This window comes from Haliotis rubra, unplaced genomic scaffold (assembly GCF_003918875.1).
Source record: "Haliotis rubra isolate DU_JTF1 unplaced genomic scaffold, ASM391887v1 Scf264, whole genome shotgun sequence".
Taxonomy (NCBI): Eukaryota; Metazoa; Mollusca; class Gastropoda; order Lepetellida; family Haliotidae; genus Haliotis; species Haliotis rubra.
In genome coordinates this window covers 452,351-473,269 of record NW_025766714.1, presented here as the reverse complement: position 1 = coordinate 473,269, position 20,919 = coordinate 452,351, and the positions used below count along the sequence as shown (strand labels likewise).

At 40.9% G+C, this 20,919-nt stretch overlaps 1 protein-coding gene across 9 annotated transcripts in view; it reads left to right on the top strand.

Annotated features, from left to right (window-relative positions):
• The window catches only part of LOC124280289 (tumor protein p53-inducible protein 11-like), a 468,499-nt gene that overhangs the window by 431,622 nt on the left and 15,958 nt on the right, over positions 1-20,919 (top strand). For all 9 annotated transcript variants that reach the window (XM_046716186.1, XM_046716187.1, XM_046716183.1 and 6 more), the window contains 2 exons: positions 14,285-14,378; positions 19,815-19,922. In XM_046716186.1, coding sequence (XP_046572142.1) covers positions 14,285-14,378; positions 19,815-19,922 — 202 coding nt within the window. The remainder of the gene's footprint in view (positions 1-14,284; positions 14,379-19,814; positions 19,923-20,919) is intronic.

Sequence of the window (20,919 nt, the reverse complement as noted above, 5' to 3'; positions counted from 1 at the left end):
CTTGATTCTTTCACTTACATCCAGTGTCAGAAGTATGGCATATACTCAGTGAAGCACTCCTACAATATTTGTGTGGCCCTCTCTGAGCATCCTGCTTACACCACCACAGAGTCACCTACTGAGTGAAACACTCCTTCAATCACTGTGTCTGTCCTGGCTCTCTGGTCCTACATGATGGTCCTCCATGACGCGTCTACTGCTGCTTCATACTGAGGAAGCACCAGTAAAATCTGAAGTCTGTCTCGACATCCTCAGAACATCTGTTCAGTGTCTGCTGAAATATTCTAATGTCTAAGATGGAGGGGACAAGACTTATTGACCCAGTTCTTTTCTCTGGCAAGTGATATGTTTGAGGAAGTACATGACACCCGGTTGTAATTCACTAAGGAGAGTTGCCTCCCTTTGGCCTGGCAGGAACCTAACAAGATGAGTTTCATTTGCCCTGATTGTATTGTAGCAGTGCGTGGTGTCATCCCACAGATGACATCTTTAATCTGGTTAACCTCTTTGGTCATGTGGACAAGGTGTCCAACTCCTGATCAGAAGTCTGTGGTTCGAATCCCAGCACAGGACTCGGAAATTTTATGGCCACTACAATATTGCAAGGTTTGCCAGCACCAGCACATGCTCAGGTGTAGGACCAACATACAAAACATGGTGACCGGAGCAAAGAATGAGAGTTGGTTATATATTCTTTTTCATGTCCTCTTCTGTGTATATATGTATAAAAACAGTCCTTTCATACCAGACAGGCTTATCCCACAGAGTCTATGTCAAGGTTTGAACCACATTGGGGCAATTCCTGACTGAACAGTAAGACATTTCTCTTCAGCGTGGACTAGCTGTCACAGATGGGTTTCACCTTTGTAAGCACCTGACAAACTGAATCACCTTGTGCCAAGTGTATCTCACTAGTTGGTTTACAGCAATCCAGTCATATCAAGAGTTCTTGAATGAACTATTTGTTTATTATTATTACTTGACAAACATTTATCCTTCTTGTGCTGTGGTTTTCTGTAAATATTTTGTAATAAGCTTCTGAAAATATTCAATGTCATGTAATTTTGATTTGAGTTTGCCTTGTGACATGTCTCCCATCATGGAAGATGGCACTAACAAGATAACATACAGATTGGTCTAGAATGTGGTCACGGGGCACTCACTGCAGCTCAGTCAAGTCAGTTAGTCAAGGTTTGTGTGATGTTGTTATTTGCCTGGAATCAGACCATTGATTCCATCGACACTGTCCGTCAACATGGAACAATAATGTCGCATGTCCTTGTTGCTTAGCATTGTGGTAGCCACACTGATGATAGAGTAAAACTATCTGTGAATATCTGTATCGACAAACATTTTTATCATTTTATAACTGTTGCAAATAAAGGGTTTGTTATGGTTGGGACCAGGGTTTCACATGGCCATATTAGCACAGAGACAGTTGTACCTCCCATCCTTGACTGAAGATAAGTTTAGCTCTCAGATCAGTTTGCTTGATTGTAGTTGTCTGACAATAGACCTGTATTATGTTTATTGCTGCCCTGTTTGGGGTGAAGGTGGGGTGATAAGGTGTTGGATTGCAGACCCAGGTTTTACTCCTCACATGGTATAGTGTGTGAAACCCATATATATAGGAATGCAGGCAATGTGTGTGTGTGTGTCTGTTTTTGTTGTTAATCCCACCAAATGCCACCACACCCTCCCCGAAAGACATCCAATTTCCAACTGTCAGTCACCTACAGCCCTTTATGAAGTTGTTTTGACATTCACCTATATGCTGTCCTCAATGTGTTTTATCCTCTGCTAGATATTCAAGTTGTGGTCAGTGTTATGTGTTGTTTTCTGAAAGAGATGCATGTGTTAAATGTTGTTCTATATATTTTGTTTTTCCTCCTTCAGAATCCAAGCATAGAGATGCAAAACATAAAATAATGTGGATGTCTTAAGCAGGATGTTACATTTATAAGATGTATTGAACAACATTAGTGTCATTCCTGTCCGTGGCAGTGCGATATCTTACCATAATTATGGTTGATTGCCATGCTTTGGTATAAAAAATTTCTTTAAAAAATGTGAAGCTGTACAGATTTGCAATTATTTTCAGTTTACCGTGTTGTGAGAGTTATGTGTCTCGCCCCACGCCTGGGCTTAATGGGGCACTGGCCTTATGTTATGTACTGGAGCACTTTGATCGCATACTCGTTGTTTACATCTAAACCTTGAGCCGCTGGTCGGATTTAAAATAAAATAGACTTTTGGTCTGATTGTTTGATGAAAAAGATAGTCAGTATGGTAAGAATGCTATAATGTCAAATTCTGGTTATTTTCTGCTGACAGGAATCGGGGAAACAGCTTGTTTCTTTGAAGTGATTGCTTTAAAGGATTTTAACTTCAATTTTCTATTTTTCCACAGTCCTGCATTGTGGTAACCATCTATGACAGGTGTCGCTTAAGGCTCTCACTATAACAAATACTGCTCATGATAAAGGATGGTATGACAATCAGTTGATCACATCTATTCATGATGAGGGATGGTATGACAATCAGTTGATCACATCTATTCATGATGAAGGATGGTATGACAATGAGTTGATCACATCTATTCATGATGAAGGATGGTATGACAATCAGTTGATCACATCTATTCATGATGAAGGATGATATGACAATTGGCTGATCACATCTATTCATGATGAAGGATGGTATGGCAATTGGTTGATCACATCTATTCATGATGAAGGATGATATGACAATTGGCTGATCACATCTATTCATGATGAAGGATGTTATGGCAATTGGTTGATCACATCTATTCATGATGAAGGATGATCTGACAATTGGCTGATCACATCTATTCATGATGAAGGATGTTATGGCAATTGGTTGATCACATCTATTCATGATGAAGGATGATCTGACAATTGGCTGATCACATCTATTCATGATGAAGGATGGTATGACAATTGGCTGATCACATCTTTTCATGATGAAGGATGATCTGACAATCAGTTGATCACATCTACTCATGATGGAGGATGGTATGACAATTTCCTGATCACATCTATTCATGATGAAGGATGGTATGACAATTGGCTGATCACATCTATTCATGATGAAGGATGGTATGACAATTGGCTGATCACATCTTTTCATGATGAAGGATGTTCTGACATTTGGTTGATCACATCTATTCGTGATGAAGGATGATATGACCATCACTTGATGACATCTATTCTTGAGGATGATATGACCATCACTTGATGACATCTATTCTTGAAGGATGGTATTACCATCACTCGATGACATCTATTCTTGAAGGATGATATGACAATCAGTTGATGACATCTATTCTTGAAGAATGGTATTACCATCACTCAATGACGTCTATTCTTGAAGGATGATATGACAATCAGTTGATGACATCTATTCTTGAGGATGATATGACCATCACTTAATGACATCTATTCTTGAAGGATGGTATTACCATCACTCGATGACATCTATTTTTGAAGGATGATATGACAATCAGTTGATGACATCTAATCATCATGAAGGATGATATGACAATCAGTTGATTGGAACTATTCATGATGAAGTATGATATGACCCTCATTTGATGACATCTTTCCTTGCGGATGATTTGACAATGAGTTGATCGCATGTATTCATGATGAAGCATGGTATGATAATCAGTTGATCACATCTATTTATGATGAAGGATGGTATGACAATCAGTTGATCACATTTATTCATGATGAAGGATGGTATGACAATCAGTTGATCACATCTATTTATGATGAAGGATGGTATGAAAATCAGTTGATCACATCTATTCATAAAGAAGGATGGTATTACAATCATTTCTTCACATCTATTCATGATGAAGTATGGTGTGGCCATAACTTGATGACATCTATTCATGATGAAGGATGGTAGGGCAGTCATTTAATGACATCTATGCTTGAAGTATAATATGACCATCACTTGATGACGTCTATTGTTGAAGGATGATATGACCATCACTTGATGACATCTCTTGTTGAAGGATGATATGACCATCACTTGATGACGTCTATTCTTGAAGGATGATATGACCATCACTTGATGACATCTCTTGTTGAAGGATGATATGACCATCACTTGATGACATCTATTCTTGAAGGATGATATGGCCATCACTTGATGACATCTCTTGTTGAAGGATGATATGACCATCACTTGATGACATCTATTCTTGAAGGATGATATGGCCATCACTTGATGACGTCTATTCTTGAAGGATGATATGGCCATCACTTGATGACATCTCTTGTTGAAGTATAATATGACCATCACTTGATGACATCTATTTTTGAAGGATGATATGACCATCACTTGATGACATCTATTCTTGAAGGATGATATGGCCATCACTTGATGACATCTATTCTTGAAGGATGATATGGCCATCACTTGATGACGCATCTATTCTTGATGGATGATATGGCCATCACTTGATGACATCTCTTGTTGAAGTATAATATGACCATCACTTGATGACACGCACACACACACACACACACACGCAGGCATGCACTATTGAGAGCTGTCCATTTGGAGAATATCACAGAGTTAAAGCGTTTCCTCATAAGTCGTAAAAGCTTTGTTTGTGTAGTTGAAGATTACAGACTGGATGATGTTCCTCCACACATCCAACACTGACTGCCAGTTTGTGATGGGAGCATAAATGCCTGCTTCAGCAATGTCAAGCTGGTTGTTAAAGACCCATGAACAGCAAAGCTCCACACCTAGGTGTCAGTGTGAGGAGCTCACATATTGATTATTGACTTGTTCCTCTTGTTGGTGTCCCTGCGGGCTCCGTACGGTGAAGCAGATCTTCCTATCATCCAGTGCATCAGAGTACATCTATATTCTCTGGGCCTTCTTTTTGGTGTTTATATACCGGTGAACAGTTCCCTTCTTCGTGTCTTCCCCCGTGTTTTGCTTTATACCAGGTGTATCAGCGTACTTGAGTGTCATGAATCAGATATGGAAATTGTTGTGCAGGTAAGTACAGTTTAAGTAATGGTTTCTTTTACAAGTTAGTGTCCAAGAAAGCATTTTCTGATTGGAAATAATTACTTTGATTAAATATGCCTACTCAAATTGTTCCATGGGCTGGAAGAAAGAACTCCACTTTTACAATATGGTTGGTTCTTGTCTCATTGCCTGGACTGGTTTGCTGAGCTCTGCTACAAGCACTGATGGATCCCTGAATGGGTTTTCAACAGGTTACATGTCCACCTGTTTGAACTACTCTATCAACTGTTTTTAGGCACTTCCTAGCTTACAGACATGAGAATTTTCTGTGGATCCGTAGATTTTTATGATTTTTGTTTCATTTTGAACATTTTTGAGATCGATGTAAATTTGCAATGAAAGACCCCCAAGACCCCTGGCTAAATTTTCAGTGATTTTTTGTGGTTTGCCGTTCTCATGGCTCAACTTAATGTGCACCCTTTTTCTCCAACTGATGGATCACCCTGTAGTACTTCCAGTGCTACTAGTTGATGTACAACCTGTAAAGTTGCCTTTTGCGGTCCTTGCAGAGTTATGTAAGAACCATGTAATGTGTCAAGGACTTTGTGATATCATGTGCCAAAGACTTTGTGATATCATGTGCCAAGGACTATGCAATATCATGTGGCATAGACTTTGTGATATCATGTGGCAAGGACTGTGTCATATAATGTCACAAGGATTTTGTGATATCATGTGCCAAGAACTATGCAATATCATGTGCCATAGACTTTGTGATATCATGTGGCAAGGACTGTGTCATATAATGTGACAAAGACTTTGTGATGTCATGTGACAAGGACCATGTGATATTATGTTAAAAGTACTGCGTGATATTATGTTAAAAGTACTGTGATATCATTTGACATTGACTGAGTTATATCATGTGCCATAGAATTTGTGATATCATGTGACAAAGACTATGTGATATCATGTTATGAGTACTATGTGATATCATTGGTGGATCCAGAGGGGGGGTTCGGGGGGGAACCCCCCTACACACACACCTGAAAAAGACTTAAGACCACATTGAAGATTTTTTTTGCTTTGGCGGAGCCAAATGTGGGGTTCGAAGCCCCTGAACCCCATTTTTCAAATTCCTGGATCCGCCCATGGATATCATATGTGGAAAGGACTATGTGATATCATGTGACAAGGACCATATTATGTCATGTGACAAGGACTGTGATATATGTTATAAGTACTATGTGATATCATGTGGCAAGGGCCATGTGATATCATGATATTGAAGTCTGACAATATGTCATGGAGCCCCCAATCAAACCCGTGTTACACCAAATACATTTCTTTTTACATATGTGTAAATGATTATGTATTTTTTGCATATTTATAAATTTGAGGTGATCTCTACTGTAGGAGCAAATTTATTGCCCTGAAATATACTTTTAAGAGGGTGCCATTTCACTAGGACCTTCATTACAAAGTGTTCAGGAACACTAACTTAAGAGTTGAGGAACTTATAATAACAAATCATGATGTGCAAGTTGTAGACAGGCAAATTTCCATGCATAGTCTCGCAGACTGCTTGTTCTGATCACGGTGCAAGGACTGGTCCCATTTAGCTTGTCTGAAGACTGAAGAATATCTGGAATCATGCACCATTCCTTGTCTGGTCTTCCTCCATCTCCTTGTTCCGCCCCAATCACCATCTTCAACAACAGTGGAATTTTATTTCATTCCTACAACGAGAACACTCCGAAGGTTTTCTGACTCAGTATCGAAGTCATGCCTGTTTAAGAGTTTTTAACCAAATCAAGCATTTAGCCTAATTAGCCTAGAATAGCTCTGGATTAAGTTTGGATCACGCAGGAGTCTTAACAGAGGTCTGTTGCTCATTAAGCCCAGACAATGACTTAGATATTTATGTCAAATTGCAAGATCTGTTTTCCAACAGAGGGACTGGTAGCACTATGAATGCTGTCTAATGTATGAAAGATGTTTGCTGACACATGAAACAGTTCTTGTTTTAGGTTTCATACATTACTATGGCTTCTGAATACCTCCGGTATAACTGTTTGATGTTACTTCCCAACTTATGCCAGTGTAGCAGGGTGTGGAGTCATTACACAGATGTCAGCTTTCATCATGTACACATGGCTTCCAGCCTCAGATCAGAGGGTCTGTGGTTCCAGTCTTTGAACGCAGGACTCTGAAGTATGGCTGCTGATCTGTGAAGCTAATAATCCTGTCTTTACTGATGGAAGTGTGTATTTATTACATGCCGTCCCCAAGACTCGTGTAGCAATGTCAGTCAACCACCAACAGGTAGCAGGTCCGATCAACACAGCATGTTCTCTTATACCACGTCATGACTTGTTTGTTGTGTGTGAGGGGTTGTGTCTACTAGTTGCTGTAGGTTTCAGGTTCCTCTGTTATCGTACAGCAAACGACCTGTGAAGATCCAGGTTAGAATTTATCTTCAGTAACCCATGCTTGTCTTAAAAGGCAACTAGCGGGATCAGGTGGTCAGGCTTGCTGACTGGGTTAACACATGTCATCGTATCCCAATTGCATAGATCGATGCTCATGCTGTTCATCACTGGATTGTCTGGTCCAGACTCAATTACTTACAGACTGCCGCCATATAGCTGGAATACTGCTGAGTGCAGCATAAAACTCACTCACTCACTCACTCACTCACTTACTCATACAGCAAAGCTCAATGTGTTAATCAGTGTCTGACAGACAGGTGTTTCTTTTATCTGTTTGACAAGGTGAAATGACAGGTATGCTATCTCAGGTAATATTTCACAGAAAGGTTCTAATATATGAATACACAAGGTCCTTCAAGGTCATTTCTCCTTGCCACTATGCTTGTCACTCTGTCTTTCTGTCTTTCTGTCCTTTTGGGGGCGGTGGCGTAGCCTAGTGGTTAAAGCGTTTGCCGTCACACCAAAGACCCGGGCTCGATTCCCCACATGGGCACAATGTGTGAAGCCAATTTCTGGTGTCCCCCGCCATGATATTGCTGGAATATTGCTAAAAGCGGCATAAAACTTCACTCACTCTGTCCATCTGTCCATCTGCCTGTCCATCAGCTCTGGACTCTATCCAATCTACTGTAAATCTTTGAATTAATGCGTCTCCAAATTAATGCGACTGTTTGCCTCCAGCTAATAGCACGACTCAATATTAATGCGACTTTCCTCCAGGCCAAGTAGAATTATGTGTAGTGAAGTAGAGATGTATTTAATCTTTACCTAAATCCATCCTTACATGCATCCAATAAAATAGCAAACAGCACTGCTTATTAGATCAGAGTAGAACACTTAGAGTAGAACACTTCTGTAAAGAACCATTTACAACCCTCATACAACCACCTGTCACTGACTGGTGTGGTGAGAAGGTGTCAGCAAACATCAAGGCAAACATCAAGGCAGACAGCAACACAGAGGCTGTAGGTCTGTAGATAAGTGTGATGAAGCCTGTCCATGTGTGTTGGGCTTGTAGCATCATGAGGTTCTTGAGAGGCATATTCACCTGACGAAGGGGCAAGGAATAGCCCTGAAACGTTGTGACATACAAGAAAGAAGAGGTTGTCATCATAATATTTGCGTTTTACTTGTAGCATCATATATCCACTTTGCTCAATGTTCACTTAACCAGGCACCTCGTCGAAAAATCCAGTTGACTTCCCTCCCTGAGGTATTCAGATAGGCCACGAGATCCAAGTCTCAAATAGTTCAACGCTCAATACTGGACCACCATAAACAAGACAGGAAGTAACAGTCAGTAACCATGGCAGCAAGTTGTCATGTCACATTGGTGGGGGTTTGTTATTAGTCCTGGCCAACTCTTTATATTCAGATTAAGTAAAACATGTTTAGTTTAGTTATTCATGATAAAGTCAGAATCATACAATTGACACTTACATTAAATAACAAAGGTTTTATTTGTTTATTTTCTTTTCTTTTTCCCACTGACTAAAACATTTCTTGTAAAAGGGTCTATAGACCAAGTAATTACAAAGAGAGTCGTGATTCAGATTAAAGTGGAGCGGTTGTAATTATCCTTCAAATACAGCTGGAAGTTTAACCTTATCAGCAACGACAGTTGGTAATTGTCAGCTGTACATGTCTACCGTGGGTTGTCACTGTAATGTCCCTTGTGCTTGGTGACTGTCAGGTTACTTGTCACTGAAATTGTCCCTGGTGTCCAGATGACTTACATGTTAACTAGATCGGCCTCTCTGTTTCCAGACACCTTACATGTCAACTGTGTTGGTCCTTCTGTGTTTCAGACACCTTACATGTCAACTGTGTCCTGTCCTCTATGTTTCCAGACACCTTACATGTCAACTGTGTTGGTCCTGTCTTTTCAGACAACCTACATGTCAACTGTGTTGGTCACTCTGTGTTCCAGACACCTTACATGTCAACTGTGTCGGTCCTTCTGTGTTTTCAGACACCTTACATGTCAACTGTGTTGGTCCTCTGTGTTTTCAGACAACCTACATGTCAACTGTGTTGGTCCCTCTGTGTTTCCAGACACCTTACATGTCAACTGTGTTGGTCCCTCTGTGTTTCCAGACACCTTACATGTCAACTGTGTTGGTCCTTCTGTGTTCCAGACACCTTACATGTCAACTGTGTTGGTCCCTCTGTGTTCCAGACACCTTACATGTCAACTGTGTTGGTCCCTCTGTGTTCAGACACCTTACATGTCAACTGTGTGTTCCAGACACCTTACATGTCAACTGTGTCGGTCCTCTGTGTTTTCAGACACCCTTAGACATGTCAACTGTGTTGGTCCCTCTGTGTTTTCAGACACCTTACATGTCAACTGTGTTGGTCCTTCTCTGTGTTCCAGACACCTTACATGTCAACTGTGTTGGTCCTTCTGTTTGTTTCCAGACACCCTTGTTTCCAGACACCTTACATGTCAACTGTGTGTCAACTGTGTTGGTCAGACTGTCAACTGTGTTGGTCCTCTGTGTTTCCAGACACCTTACATGTCAACTGTGTTGGTCACTCTGTGTTTCCAGACACCTTACATGTCAACTGTGTCGGTCCTTCTGTGTTTTCAGACAACCTGTCAACTGTGTTGGTCAGACAGACACCTTACATGTCAACTGTGTTGGTCACTCTGTGTTCCAGACACCTTACATGTCAACTGTGTTGGTCCTCTGTGTTCCAGACACCTTACATGTCAACTGTGTGTGGTCAAGACACCTTACATGTCAACTGTGTTGGTCACTCTGTGTTCCAGACACCTTACATGTCAACTGTGTTGGTCACTCTGTGTTCCAGACACCTTACATGTCAACTGTGTTGGTCCTCTGTGTTCCACTGTGTTGGTCCTCTGTGTTTCCAGACACCTTACATGTCAACTGTGTTGGTCACTCTGTGTTCCAGACACCTTCATGTCACACCTTACATGTCAACTGTGTTGGGTCTCCTCTGTGTTCCAGACACCTTACATGTCAACTGTGTCGGTCCTTCTGTGTTTTCAGACACCTTACTTACATGTCAACTGTGTTGGTCACTCTGTGTTCCAGACACCTTACATGTCAACTCCTTCTGTGTTTCACTCAGACAACCTACATGTCAACTGTGTCGTCACTCTGTGTTTCAGACACCTTACATGTCAACTGTGTTGGTCACTCTGTGTTTCAGACACCTTACATGTCAACTGTGTTGGTCACTCTGTGTTCCAGACACCTTACATGTCAACTGTGTTGGTCACTCTGTGTTCCAGACACCTTACATGTCAACTGTGTTGGTCACTCTGTGTTCCAGACACCTTACATGTCAACTGTGTTGGTCACTCTGTGTTCCAGACACCTTACATGTCAACTGTGTTGGTCACTCTGTGTTCCAGACACCTTACATGTCAACTGTGTTGGTCACTCTGTGTTCCAGACACCTTACATGTCAACTGTGTTGGTCACTCTGTGTTCCAGACACCTTACATGTCAACTGTGTTGGTCACTCTGTGTTCCAGACACCTTACATGTCAACTGTGTTGGTCACTCTGTGTTCCAGACACCTTACATGTCAACTGTGTCGGTCCTTCTGTGTTTTCAGACACCTTACATGTCAACTGTGTTGGTCCTGTCTTTTCAGACAACCTACATGTCAACTGTGTTGGTCACTCTGTGTTCCAGACACCTTACATGTCAACTGTGTTGGTCCTTCTGTGTTTTCAGACACCTTACATGTCAACTGTGTTGGTCACTCTGTGTTCCAGACACCTTACATGTCAACTGTGTTGGTCACTCTGTGTTCCAGACACCTTACATGTCAACTGTGTTGGTCACTCTGTGTTCCAGACACCTTACATGTCAACTGTGTTGGTCACTCTGTGTTCCAGACACCTTACATGTCAACTGTGTTGGTCACTCTGTGTTCCAGACACCTTACATGTCAACTGTGTTGGTCCTCTGTGTTCCAGACACCTTACATGTCAACTGTGTTGGTCACTCTGTGTTCCAGACACCTTACATGTCAACTGTGTTGGTCCTCTGTGTTCCAGACACCTTACATGTCAACTGTGTCGGTCCTTCTGTGTTTTCAGACACCTTACATGTCAACTGTGTTGGTCCTGTCTTTTCAGACAACCTACATGTCAACTGTGTTGGTCACTCTGTGTTCCAGACACCTTACATGTCAACTGTGTTGGTCCTTCTGTGTTTTCAGACAACCTACATGTCAACTGTGTTGGTCACTCTGTGTTCCAGACACCTTACATGTCAACTGTGTTGGTCCTTCTGTGTTCCAGACACCTTACATGTCAACTGTGTTGGTCCCTCTGTGTTCCAGACACCTTACATGTCAACTGTGTTGGTCCCTCTGTGTTTCCAGACACCTTACATGTCAACTGTGTTGGTCCTCTGTGTTCCAGACACCTTACATGTCAACTGTGTTGGTCACTCTGTGTTCCAGACACCTTACATGTCAACTGTGTTGGTCACTCTGTGTTCCAGACACCTTACATGTCAACTGTGTTGGTCACTCTGTGTTCCAGACACCTTACATGTCAACTGTGTCGGTCAACTGTGTTCAGACACATTACATGTCAACTGTGTCGGTCAGCTCCTGTGTTTCCAGACACCTTACATGTCAACTGTGTTGGTCCCTCTGTGATTCCAGACACATTACATGTCAACTGTGTTGGTCACTCTGTGTTCCAGACACCTTACATGTCAACTGTGTTGGTCCTTCTGTGTTTTCAGACAACCTACATGTCAACTGTGTTGGTCACTCTGTGTTCCAGACACCTTACATGTCAACTGTGTTGGTCCCTCTGTGTTTCCAGACACCTTACATGTCAACTGTGTTGGTACCTCTGTGTTTTCAGACACATTACATGTCAACTGTGTCGGTCCCTGTGTGTTTTCAGACATGCTACATGTCAACTGTGTCGATCCCTCTGAGTTTCCAGACAGCTTACATATAGTCAGTGCCGGTCCCTCTGTGTTTCCTGAGACACCTTACATGTCAACTATATGTCTGTCCCTCTGTCCAGTGTTATTTCTCCACTTGGGTCCACCCCCACCTTGTTTAAAGTATGGATCTCCTACTGTTGGCACCAATACCAGAGGTCTGTGTCTGACCTAGTAGTGACCTCCATTCTTCGTGAGATGGCCGGTGGATATGGACAGTTAATGACTGTCTGATCCTTATGCTGTCTAATTAACTACCAATCTGTGTGCTGAGAGTCCACTGGAGAGGCATATGTACCCCATTTGTCAGAGGCAACACAAATTGCTGTACAGTTGCAGCCTGTAGTCCCATGATTAACCTATCCAGTCTCAGATGCTTCTTGTGTTGAATACAGCACCTTAGCATCACATTGTACATGTAAGATGAGTAAATATAAGTTAAGTCCTGATCAAGGCCCTTGTAGTTATATAAACAATGGTATAGTGTGGTTGGTGAGATTTTTGTTACTTATTTAAAAGGGGAGGTGGGTAGCCTAGTGGTTAAAGCGTTCGCTTCCCACATGGGTTCAATGTATGAATCCCTTTACTGGTGTCTTCCTTCCCCATGATATTGCTGGAATATTGCTATAGGTGGCATAAAACTAAACTCACTCGCTCACTGTTTTGTTAAAGCTTTGTAGGGGGCATAGGTTGGACCCTAGTCTGACTGAAACAAATCTATCCAAGAAAGTCCATGGAAGTCTAAAATGTGTGGCAAGTCCTGAAAATGATGAATGTCCTTTATTATATATCATTATGATTTATTTACCATTTCTTCTGTAAAATATGTTCATTTCAGAGACAAGATGTTAGTCAAAGGAGGCCCATTAGATTAAGGGTCTGCACTTTGCTGTGCGCAGTTACATTACTTGGGCACACCAGAAACCTATAATTGTCTGTTCAAATCCCAGTTTGCCCATATCATGTTTCGAGGTGTGTCAGCACCAGCACCATGCTCGTGGTTTCAGCCAAGTGATATAGGTCCAACACCTTCATCACGTCAGTCCTCATGTACTTCTAGTAGACGTGCAGTGATATAACTCATATACTGCTCAGTCATACTGAATCCAACTTAACCACTCAGTCATGTTCTTGTGTGGACATATCACTCAACGGACCCGTTAACTGTGACCATTTCTTTGAGTGGTATTTTACATGTATTCAACGGCGTCCGTACGACCCAATTCTTGTTAAAGCGATATCTCATGGACACTTGTATCCAATGTCTTCAAATTTGGGGACAGACTACATTAGGGGATTATGCAGACACCAGTCGATTTGGGTGACCTTGACCATATCTTCAAGGTCACCACGACACTTTGACTGCTTTTCAAACTTATTTAAACGCTGATATCTCATAAAACATTGCACCCAATGAGTTCAATTATGTTGACAGCCTACATTGGGTAATTATGCAGACACCAGTCATTTCAGGCATCTTGTATGTGACCAAAAATAAAAAAGTAGTAAATATAGATATTCCATTCTTTATCTGCGGGGGACATTGCCATTTCAGTGGCAAACACTTGTTGTAACATTGATATGTCAGATATTTCATGATGATGATGATGATGATGATGATGATGATGATGATGTTGTTGCTGTTGAAGACAGCAGTGGGCTAGCCTACTAGTGCATCAGCTCCATATGCTAAAGATCTGGTTTTGATTCCCGGCAACAATGTACAAGGCACAAAGTGTAATGTTCCAGAATATAGTAAAATGACATAAAACTCAACTGACTCACTAACTGACTTGTGTTCACCTTGTTTTCTCCGTGTTTCAGGAAACACAGTAGTGGGGACCTCCACAGTCGATTAAAAACCCGCAAACTCCTCGGTGTTGGCGAAACAGATGATGGCGATGTTCACAGGTCAAAGGTCAGTAGTTTCTGTGTTAGGCCAGACCAATTTTATTTCTTGTTTTACGTATCCACCGGTTGTATTTTTTCAAGAATAAGAAAAAAATATAAATTAATTTTCCCCACTCAAAAAATAAAATCCTAGTGTTTTTCTCGGCCAAAAATGTAAACTTACAAAAAAACAATATTTAGGTTGTTTGTTGACCTATATACAATTCATAAATTGCCAAAAGTAAACTACTTTTAGTATTTAAAAGGAATATTACTTTCACTGGTGATGTATATATATATTTTTTTTCCTCCTGCCTTTAGGTTGTCTGATGACAAAAATCCGTAAAACAAGAAATAAAATTGGTCTGGCCTTATTAGCCCTTTGCAGTATTTGAATCATAAGATATTGTAGTAGCCAGACTCTCTTATAGCAGAGGCTTCATTGTTGATGCATATGATTAGTTGAAAGTAATATGTCAAGCTCAATGCATGGCAAAAGTGTTTTGTAAACTTGAATAGCTTATATTTTTCCAAGTCACACTCACTAGATGTTGTATTATGAAACAAAGTGCAAACCTCAGGAATGCTAATGCTCACCCACTCTGTCACTCACTCACTCACTCATTCTGTCACTCACTCACTCACTCAGAAGTGCATCCCCTTCAGTGATTCATTCTCCAGGCTGGCTAACCTCTCTCCCCACATCTCAGACAGTACTTAATAAATCAGTCTGCAGCAAACCGGCACTGTAACCTGTATTAGCAGAGTATTTCAGGAATGTTTTGTTTGCCATGCCTGTATGTTGGGTCCACATGGACTTCCTTCACCACTGTGTAGTGACATATGTCGTGAGATAGCTGTTGAGCGGATGAGTTATTGGATGCTTGTATTGGGTTTGGGGGCTGTGATTAATGTTAGCAGGCCTGAGTCCTCAGTGATTTCTGTAGCTTGTAATATCAAGCAGTCTGAAATAATCTTGGATAATATTATTTTGGCAACTGCGTGAGTGGAGTTCTTCCATTTTGAAATGTATTTCCCTTATATGACTACACGAATACGGGAGGCAAGCCCAAAGTGATACAGAATCTGAACTTGCATTGCATTGATCAAACCCATGATGACAATGTTGGTGCTGACAAACCATGAATCATAAGCAAGGTGAATCTGGATTCAAACCCACAACCTGTGGATTTAGGCACAACTTTAACTTCACTTCTGAACAATGAAATACACCACTAGTGCCTACAGTTCAGCTTGACTGATACTCATGGTCAATAGCAGTAACAGATCAACCTGTATTCTCCAGAACGTGCTCTTCGATCCTCCAGTGGAACTCTACGTACTTAACCTGATTCTGTCTACTTCTGCGATGTCTGATCGTGCTTTCTCAGTTTGCAGTCCCCAGTTATAGAACTCCCTGAGAAAAACTAAATCCGAAGACATTTTCAAGTCTCTCCTCAAAACTCACCTGTTCCGTTCATCATTCCACTAGACTTTCAGGATTGTGTGTATATATGTGCAATGGCTTGCTTATAATTTTGTCATAGACTCATAGTGCAAGCACCTGCTAGGTGATTAAGAAACCAATTGTTATTATCAACATTAATCTGATTCCAAATGACTTCTTTACACATAATCTTCTATAGTTTGTCTGCACATTGTTACCAGGGGCATGTAATAGAGTTACACTGACAGGTTACACAAATGTAATTTTATATGTTTAGTATTGTTTGTAATGCCAGAGCATGGAAAAGTTGTTGTCTGTAAGAACTTGATGTGCCACTGTTCCTCCAACATGTAAATGTCTATAAAGACTTGACCAGTTACAAGTACCATCAATCTTTGACACATTTGGTTTCAATCTCATCACTTTCACTCCCACAATCAACATTACTTCTATCTAAATACACTCACAGCTGTAGCACTTAGGTTACCCCGGAAATGTGAAGTGCGACCTCCATACTTGCATCACCTTGAACACACAGAAATCACATGACATTGAATATGGTCCTTCCTGTGGAAATGTCACATTCCACTTGGACAATTGTCCTGGGAAATACACGCTAGATTCCTGCTAAGACTGGTGCTGCACTGATGAGGGGAATCACGGAGATGGGTCTGACATTTTCAAGAGAGTCAGGAATGATGAGCAACTTCCCAACTAACAGACATGGCACCAACCTTGGTTATCAATGCTGTCGTAACAAGCAGTCCAACGTTGGCAAAATAATTGTCCCCATTGACCATCAGTCAACATTGTCTGAAAAAACCTGGGGGCAGTGTTTGTACAATGCTGGTGAACAAACAGTTGCTGAATGTTTTTGAAATAAACATGCTGAATATTTCTGAAATGTTATGCCATGTTGTAAAATCATTAGGCCTCTGTAAGAAATGCCACTGCATTGTCCTCGTCAGTCAAATGTGACAATGCAAGCCTGGCTGAAGATTGAACTGTCAAACTGAAGAAAACCACAGATTCAAAATCATATAACAAAGACAGATCGATCATTGCCAAAACATTGATCATGAACAAATAGCTTCACTGGAGTGATAGCAATACCCATGTTTCTTTAGACTAGGTGTCACTGGATACCTTCTGAAGGTATCTGTATATTCCCAGTGTTTCACATTGTTTGTTTTTATACAACAGTAGAGAAGCTGTATGTCCCTGCTGTACTGTGTGCATTGAGATGGATTGCGTTGTGCAGCCAGGAAAGACGTCTTGACTTTATCTCATTTGTCATATGAGCAGCACTTGGTGATCACTTTACTTGAAGACCTCTGTGTTCTGTGCTGTGGAAGTAGCTAGTTGAGACATAATGGAAGGTACCATGTTTCAGGCAGTGATGTATTGTCCAAGATGATTCCCGGCCGGATGTCTGCCAACATGTGTCACTTCTGATGTTTGAGCTCTCTAACCACCATTTGAAGAGGGTGTTGCATGCCTGGCAACAATATCTCATTAATTCTGTCACTGGTCAAATTGGTTATTATTGTCAACATCATGCTCTCGTCTTGTATATGCCCACTCAGGGCCCATGTCTTGTACATTCCAGTTACTGTGTAATACCTCCTGTCTGTTCTATTGTCTATCAATGTCCCTGTTGTAGTTACCTTCTGTATTCCCCATGTTCTGCCTCCGTGTTGGGGAATGAAGCTTCTGACAACTAATTCCTGGTTTGGGTTTTGTATTACTCTTGCTTCTAAAGACAATTTCTGTGGGACAATCAAATATATGATCAACATCTGAGCAGTGGAGGACAGCTAATTGTTTGAAATTGATTTACTAATGTGTACAGCTTCAGTGTCTGTGTTGGGGATGTTCCACATCATGTGGACTGCATGTATTGTCTTCTTTGGTTGAGGATACGAAGAATGAGGACAATTTTATGGATAAAAGTTCTTTATTCTGTATAGGCGACATAAATTCTAATGTCGACTTGCTTGACAACGTATATCCATAAAATTGTCCTCATTCTACATGTATTGCCTTCACATGCACTGCATCACACTCCACATTAAGGCTCGGTCAGTGGATATGGATTCTCTGCAGTCAGTGCAGCTAATAGTGTAAGATGTGTTGAATATGGACATTTATTACCCATATGGTGAAACATACCCAGTGTTATATATATCACTTTTGCCTAGCTACCATTGTTTCTGTCCTTCATCGTCATGATGTCATGAAACAATTGAATGTGATGTCAATGAACAGGGCTGTCACACTTTCTTACCGTGTGTTACTGCACAAATATACACAAAGAAAATGGATAATATAGAAATTATTACACTCGAGCAAGTGTGTCATACAATTTATACGAAACTTGTGCAAATTTATGTATTTATACAAGATTTCACACTCGTTTCGTATAAGTTGTATGACACACTTGCTCGTGTGGTAATCTCTAAGAATACCAGCATGATTTTTCAAACTACGGGACATTCACAGTGTAGCATCCATGTTTCAATACAGCAAAGAGGCACAAGTTTGGAAGTCCTTTAGGCACCACAATTTCCTTCATCCCTTGGGCATACCAGAAGCCTATGATCATTGGGTTTCAAGTCCATGTTTGTCTCGATTATGTTTCTAGGTTTGTCAGCTCTATACCTGTGTTCACTGCTGCCATCGCTAAGTGTTAACATATGAGACATGCATCACTTGGGGTGTCCTTCTTCACTGAGTTCACATTGTATGACAACAGTGGAATACCGCTCAGAGCGACATGGAACCCGACTCAGTCACTCTTACACACAGACTTCTTGTGAACTGGATTCATATCATGAGAAACAGAGTCATATCACCTGAGAGTCTCTAGCATTCAGTCATTAGAGGCTCTTAGCATTCAGGTATCAGAGGCTCTTACCATTCAGTCATCAGAGGCTCTTAGCATTCAGTCATTAGAGTCTCTAGCATTCAGTCATTAGAGTCTCTAGCATTCAGGTATCAGAGTCTCTTACCATTCAGTGATCAGAGGCTCTTACCATTCAGTGATCAGAGGCTCTTAGCATTCAGTGATCAGAGGCTCTTACCATTCAGTCATCAGAGGCTCTTAGCATTCAGTGATCAGAGGCTCTTAGCATTCAGTGATCAGAGGCTCTTACCATTCAGTCATCAGAGGCTCTTACCATTCAGTCATCAGAGGCTCTTAGCATTCAGGTATCAGAGATTTCTTTGAGAGGCATTGTAGAAGTTGTATAGATGAAGGAAAACTTCTTTATTGTAATGAGTGTGACGTTTCGGTGTAGGTACTAACACCGTTATCAACCAACCCAAACTATTGAACCAAATACTAAAAAGCACTCAGGATCTACACACTTTGGGAAAAAAGTAGTTCATATAAATCCATGCCCATGTTGGTGTGTTTGGCAATTACCATGCCGACCCAGCTGCCAATGTGGCCCCACGACTCCAAGAAGTTAAACATTGCAAATCAAAAGCCATTCAAAACAACAAAATGTTCCAAAAGTAGCAAAATAACCACCTAAAAACAGGGTGATAACTAAATTTCAAACAGGTCCAACAAACTTAAATTCCTACCTATATGAGATAAAAAACACCAAATGGGAAAATGCAGTCACTGCAACCAAATAGAAGCTCCCGAACATGTCTTACTACACTGCAAGCAAGACAGAATGGTGCTCCTGACTTCACTGAACACTAACAGTCAATTGAAACACAACAAACACTCTCCCACTAAATAATACCCAAACCTTCAAAGCCTTAGGTAGTTTTTAAATAAAAAAATCGCAAACCAGTGTGTACTTTCACTTCATCGTTGCCACAGACCCTGTCCTCCTTACTGACCACTTCGGGCAAATTTTCAAATAAAAACATTCATACAAAAATTTAAGTGCACATAAAATGTTCAAATGATGATCATGAGATATATTATCCAGGGCAGTAGTGTGTATTAACCTCTGATGTTTGCTAACAAATGCTCAGTTCAGTTTCCCTGTGTTTCAGTTAAGTCAGATCCTGGGTCACAGTGACCAGCTGTATATCCGCCTGCCCCAAGGTCTGCGAGTATGGCAGTGTCTACTGGCTGCCATGTTCACCATCATCGCCCTCTGGGTAAGTGGTCTAACAAACACTGTGTGTACTGCTGCGTCTGGATGACTGCTCTTGTTGATGTGGTGAACCTTCAACTGTCATCTCTTGCTGTAATTTCATTGTTTTCTTGTGTTCCTCTTTGTCCAGTAGATCATATTTAGCAGCAACCCAATATCAGAATATTTGTTTTTCTCATTGAGCTAGCTTCAGAAAACCTGCCAATAAAAACACATTTGATTATGTTGACCATTTGGAACAGTGCCTATACAATACAATAGTTTGGTCAAAAGTCACTCTAATGCCTGCACAACCTCATGTAGATGTAACTTGTATATTTCGGATTACGCTTGTATTTGCGCTGACACCATTCCAAATGGAGAGCAACACACCCCTGCGTAAATGCACCAATCGTTGACAATGTTATACAAAATCTTTTGTCATTCTCAGTTATGGGATTGAAGAATGAATATAAACTGTCATTTTTTTCCTTTATTTTGGTTCTGTTTTTGGAGTATCAGTTATATGTGACAAGTAATGTGACGAAATGGGTTGGGGTAATTTATTCTGAATGTGGGAAGTGGAAGTTTTTAACCAGTTTGGGTACTTGAGGAACTGGTCCAAGACCTGATAGTAACTGTCTGTTGCTGCTGGATGATATTGTGTTAATGTTGCTGTAAGTCATTGGGTATGGTGTTGCTGGATGATATTGTGTTGGTGTTGCTGTAAGTCAATGCGGTATGGTGTTGCTGTATGTTGCTGAATGATATTGTGTTGGTGTTGCTGTAAGTCAGTGCGGTATGGTGTTGCTGTATGTTGCTGAATGATATTGTGTTAATGTTGCTGTAAGTCAGTGCGGTATGGTGTTGCTGTATGTTGCTGGATGATATTGAGTTGGTGTTGCTGTAAGTCAGTGCGGTATGTTGTTGCTGTATGTTGCTGAATGATATTGTGTTGGTGTTGCTGTAAGTCAGCTGGGTATGTTTGGTTTGCTGTATGTTGCTGGATGATATTGTGTTGC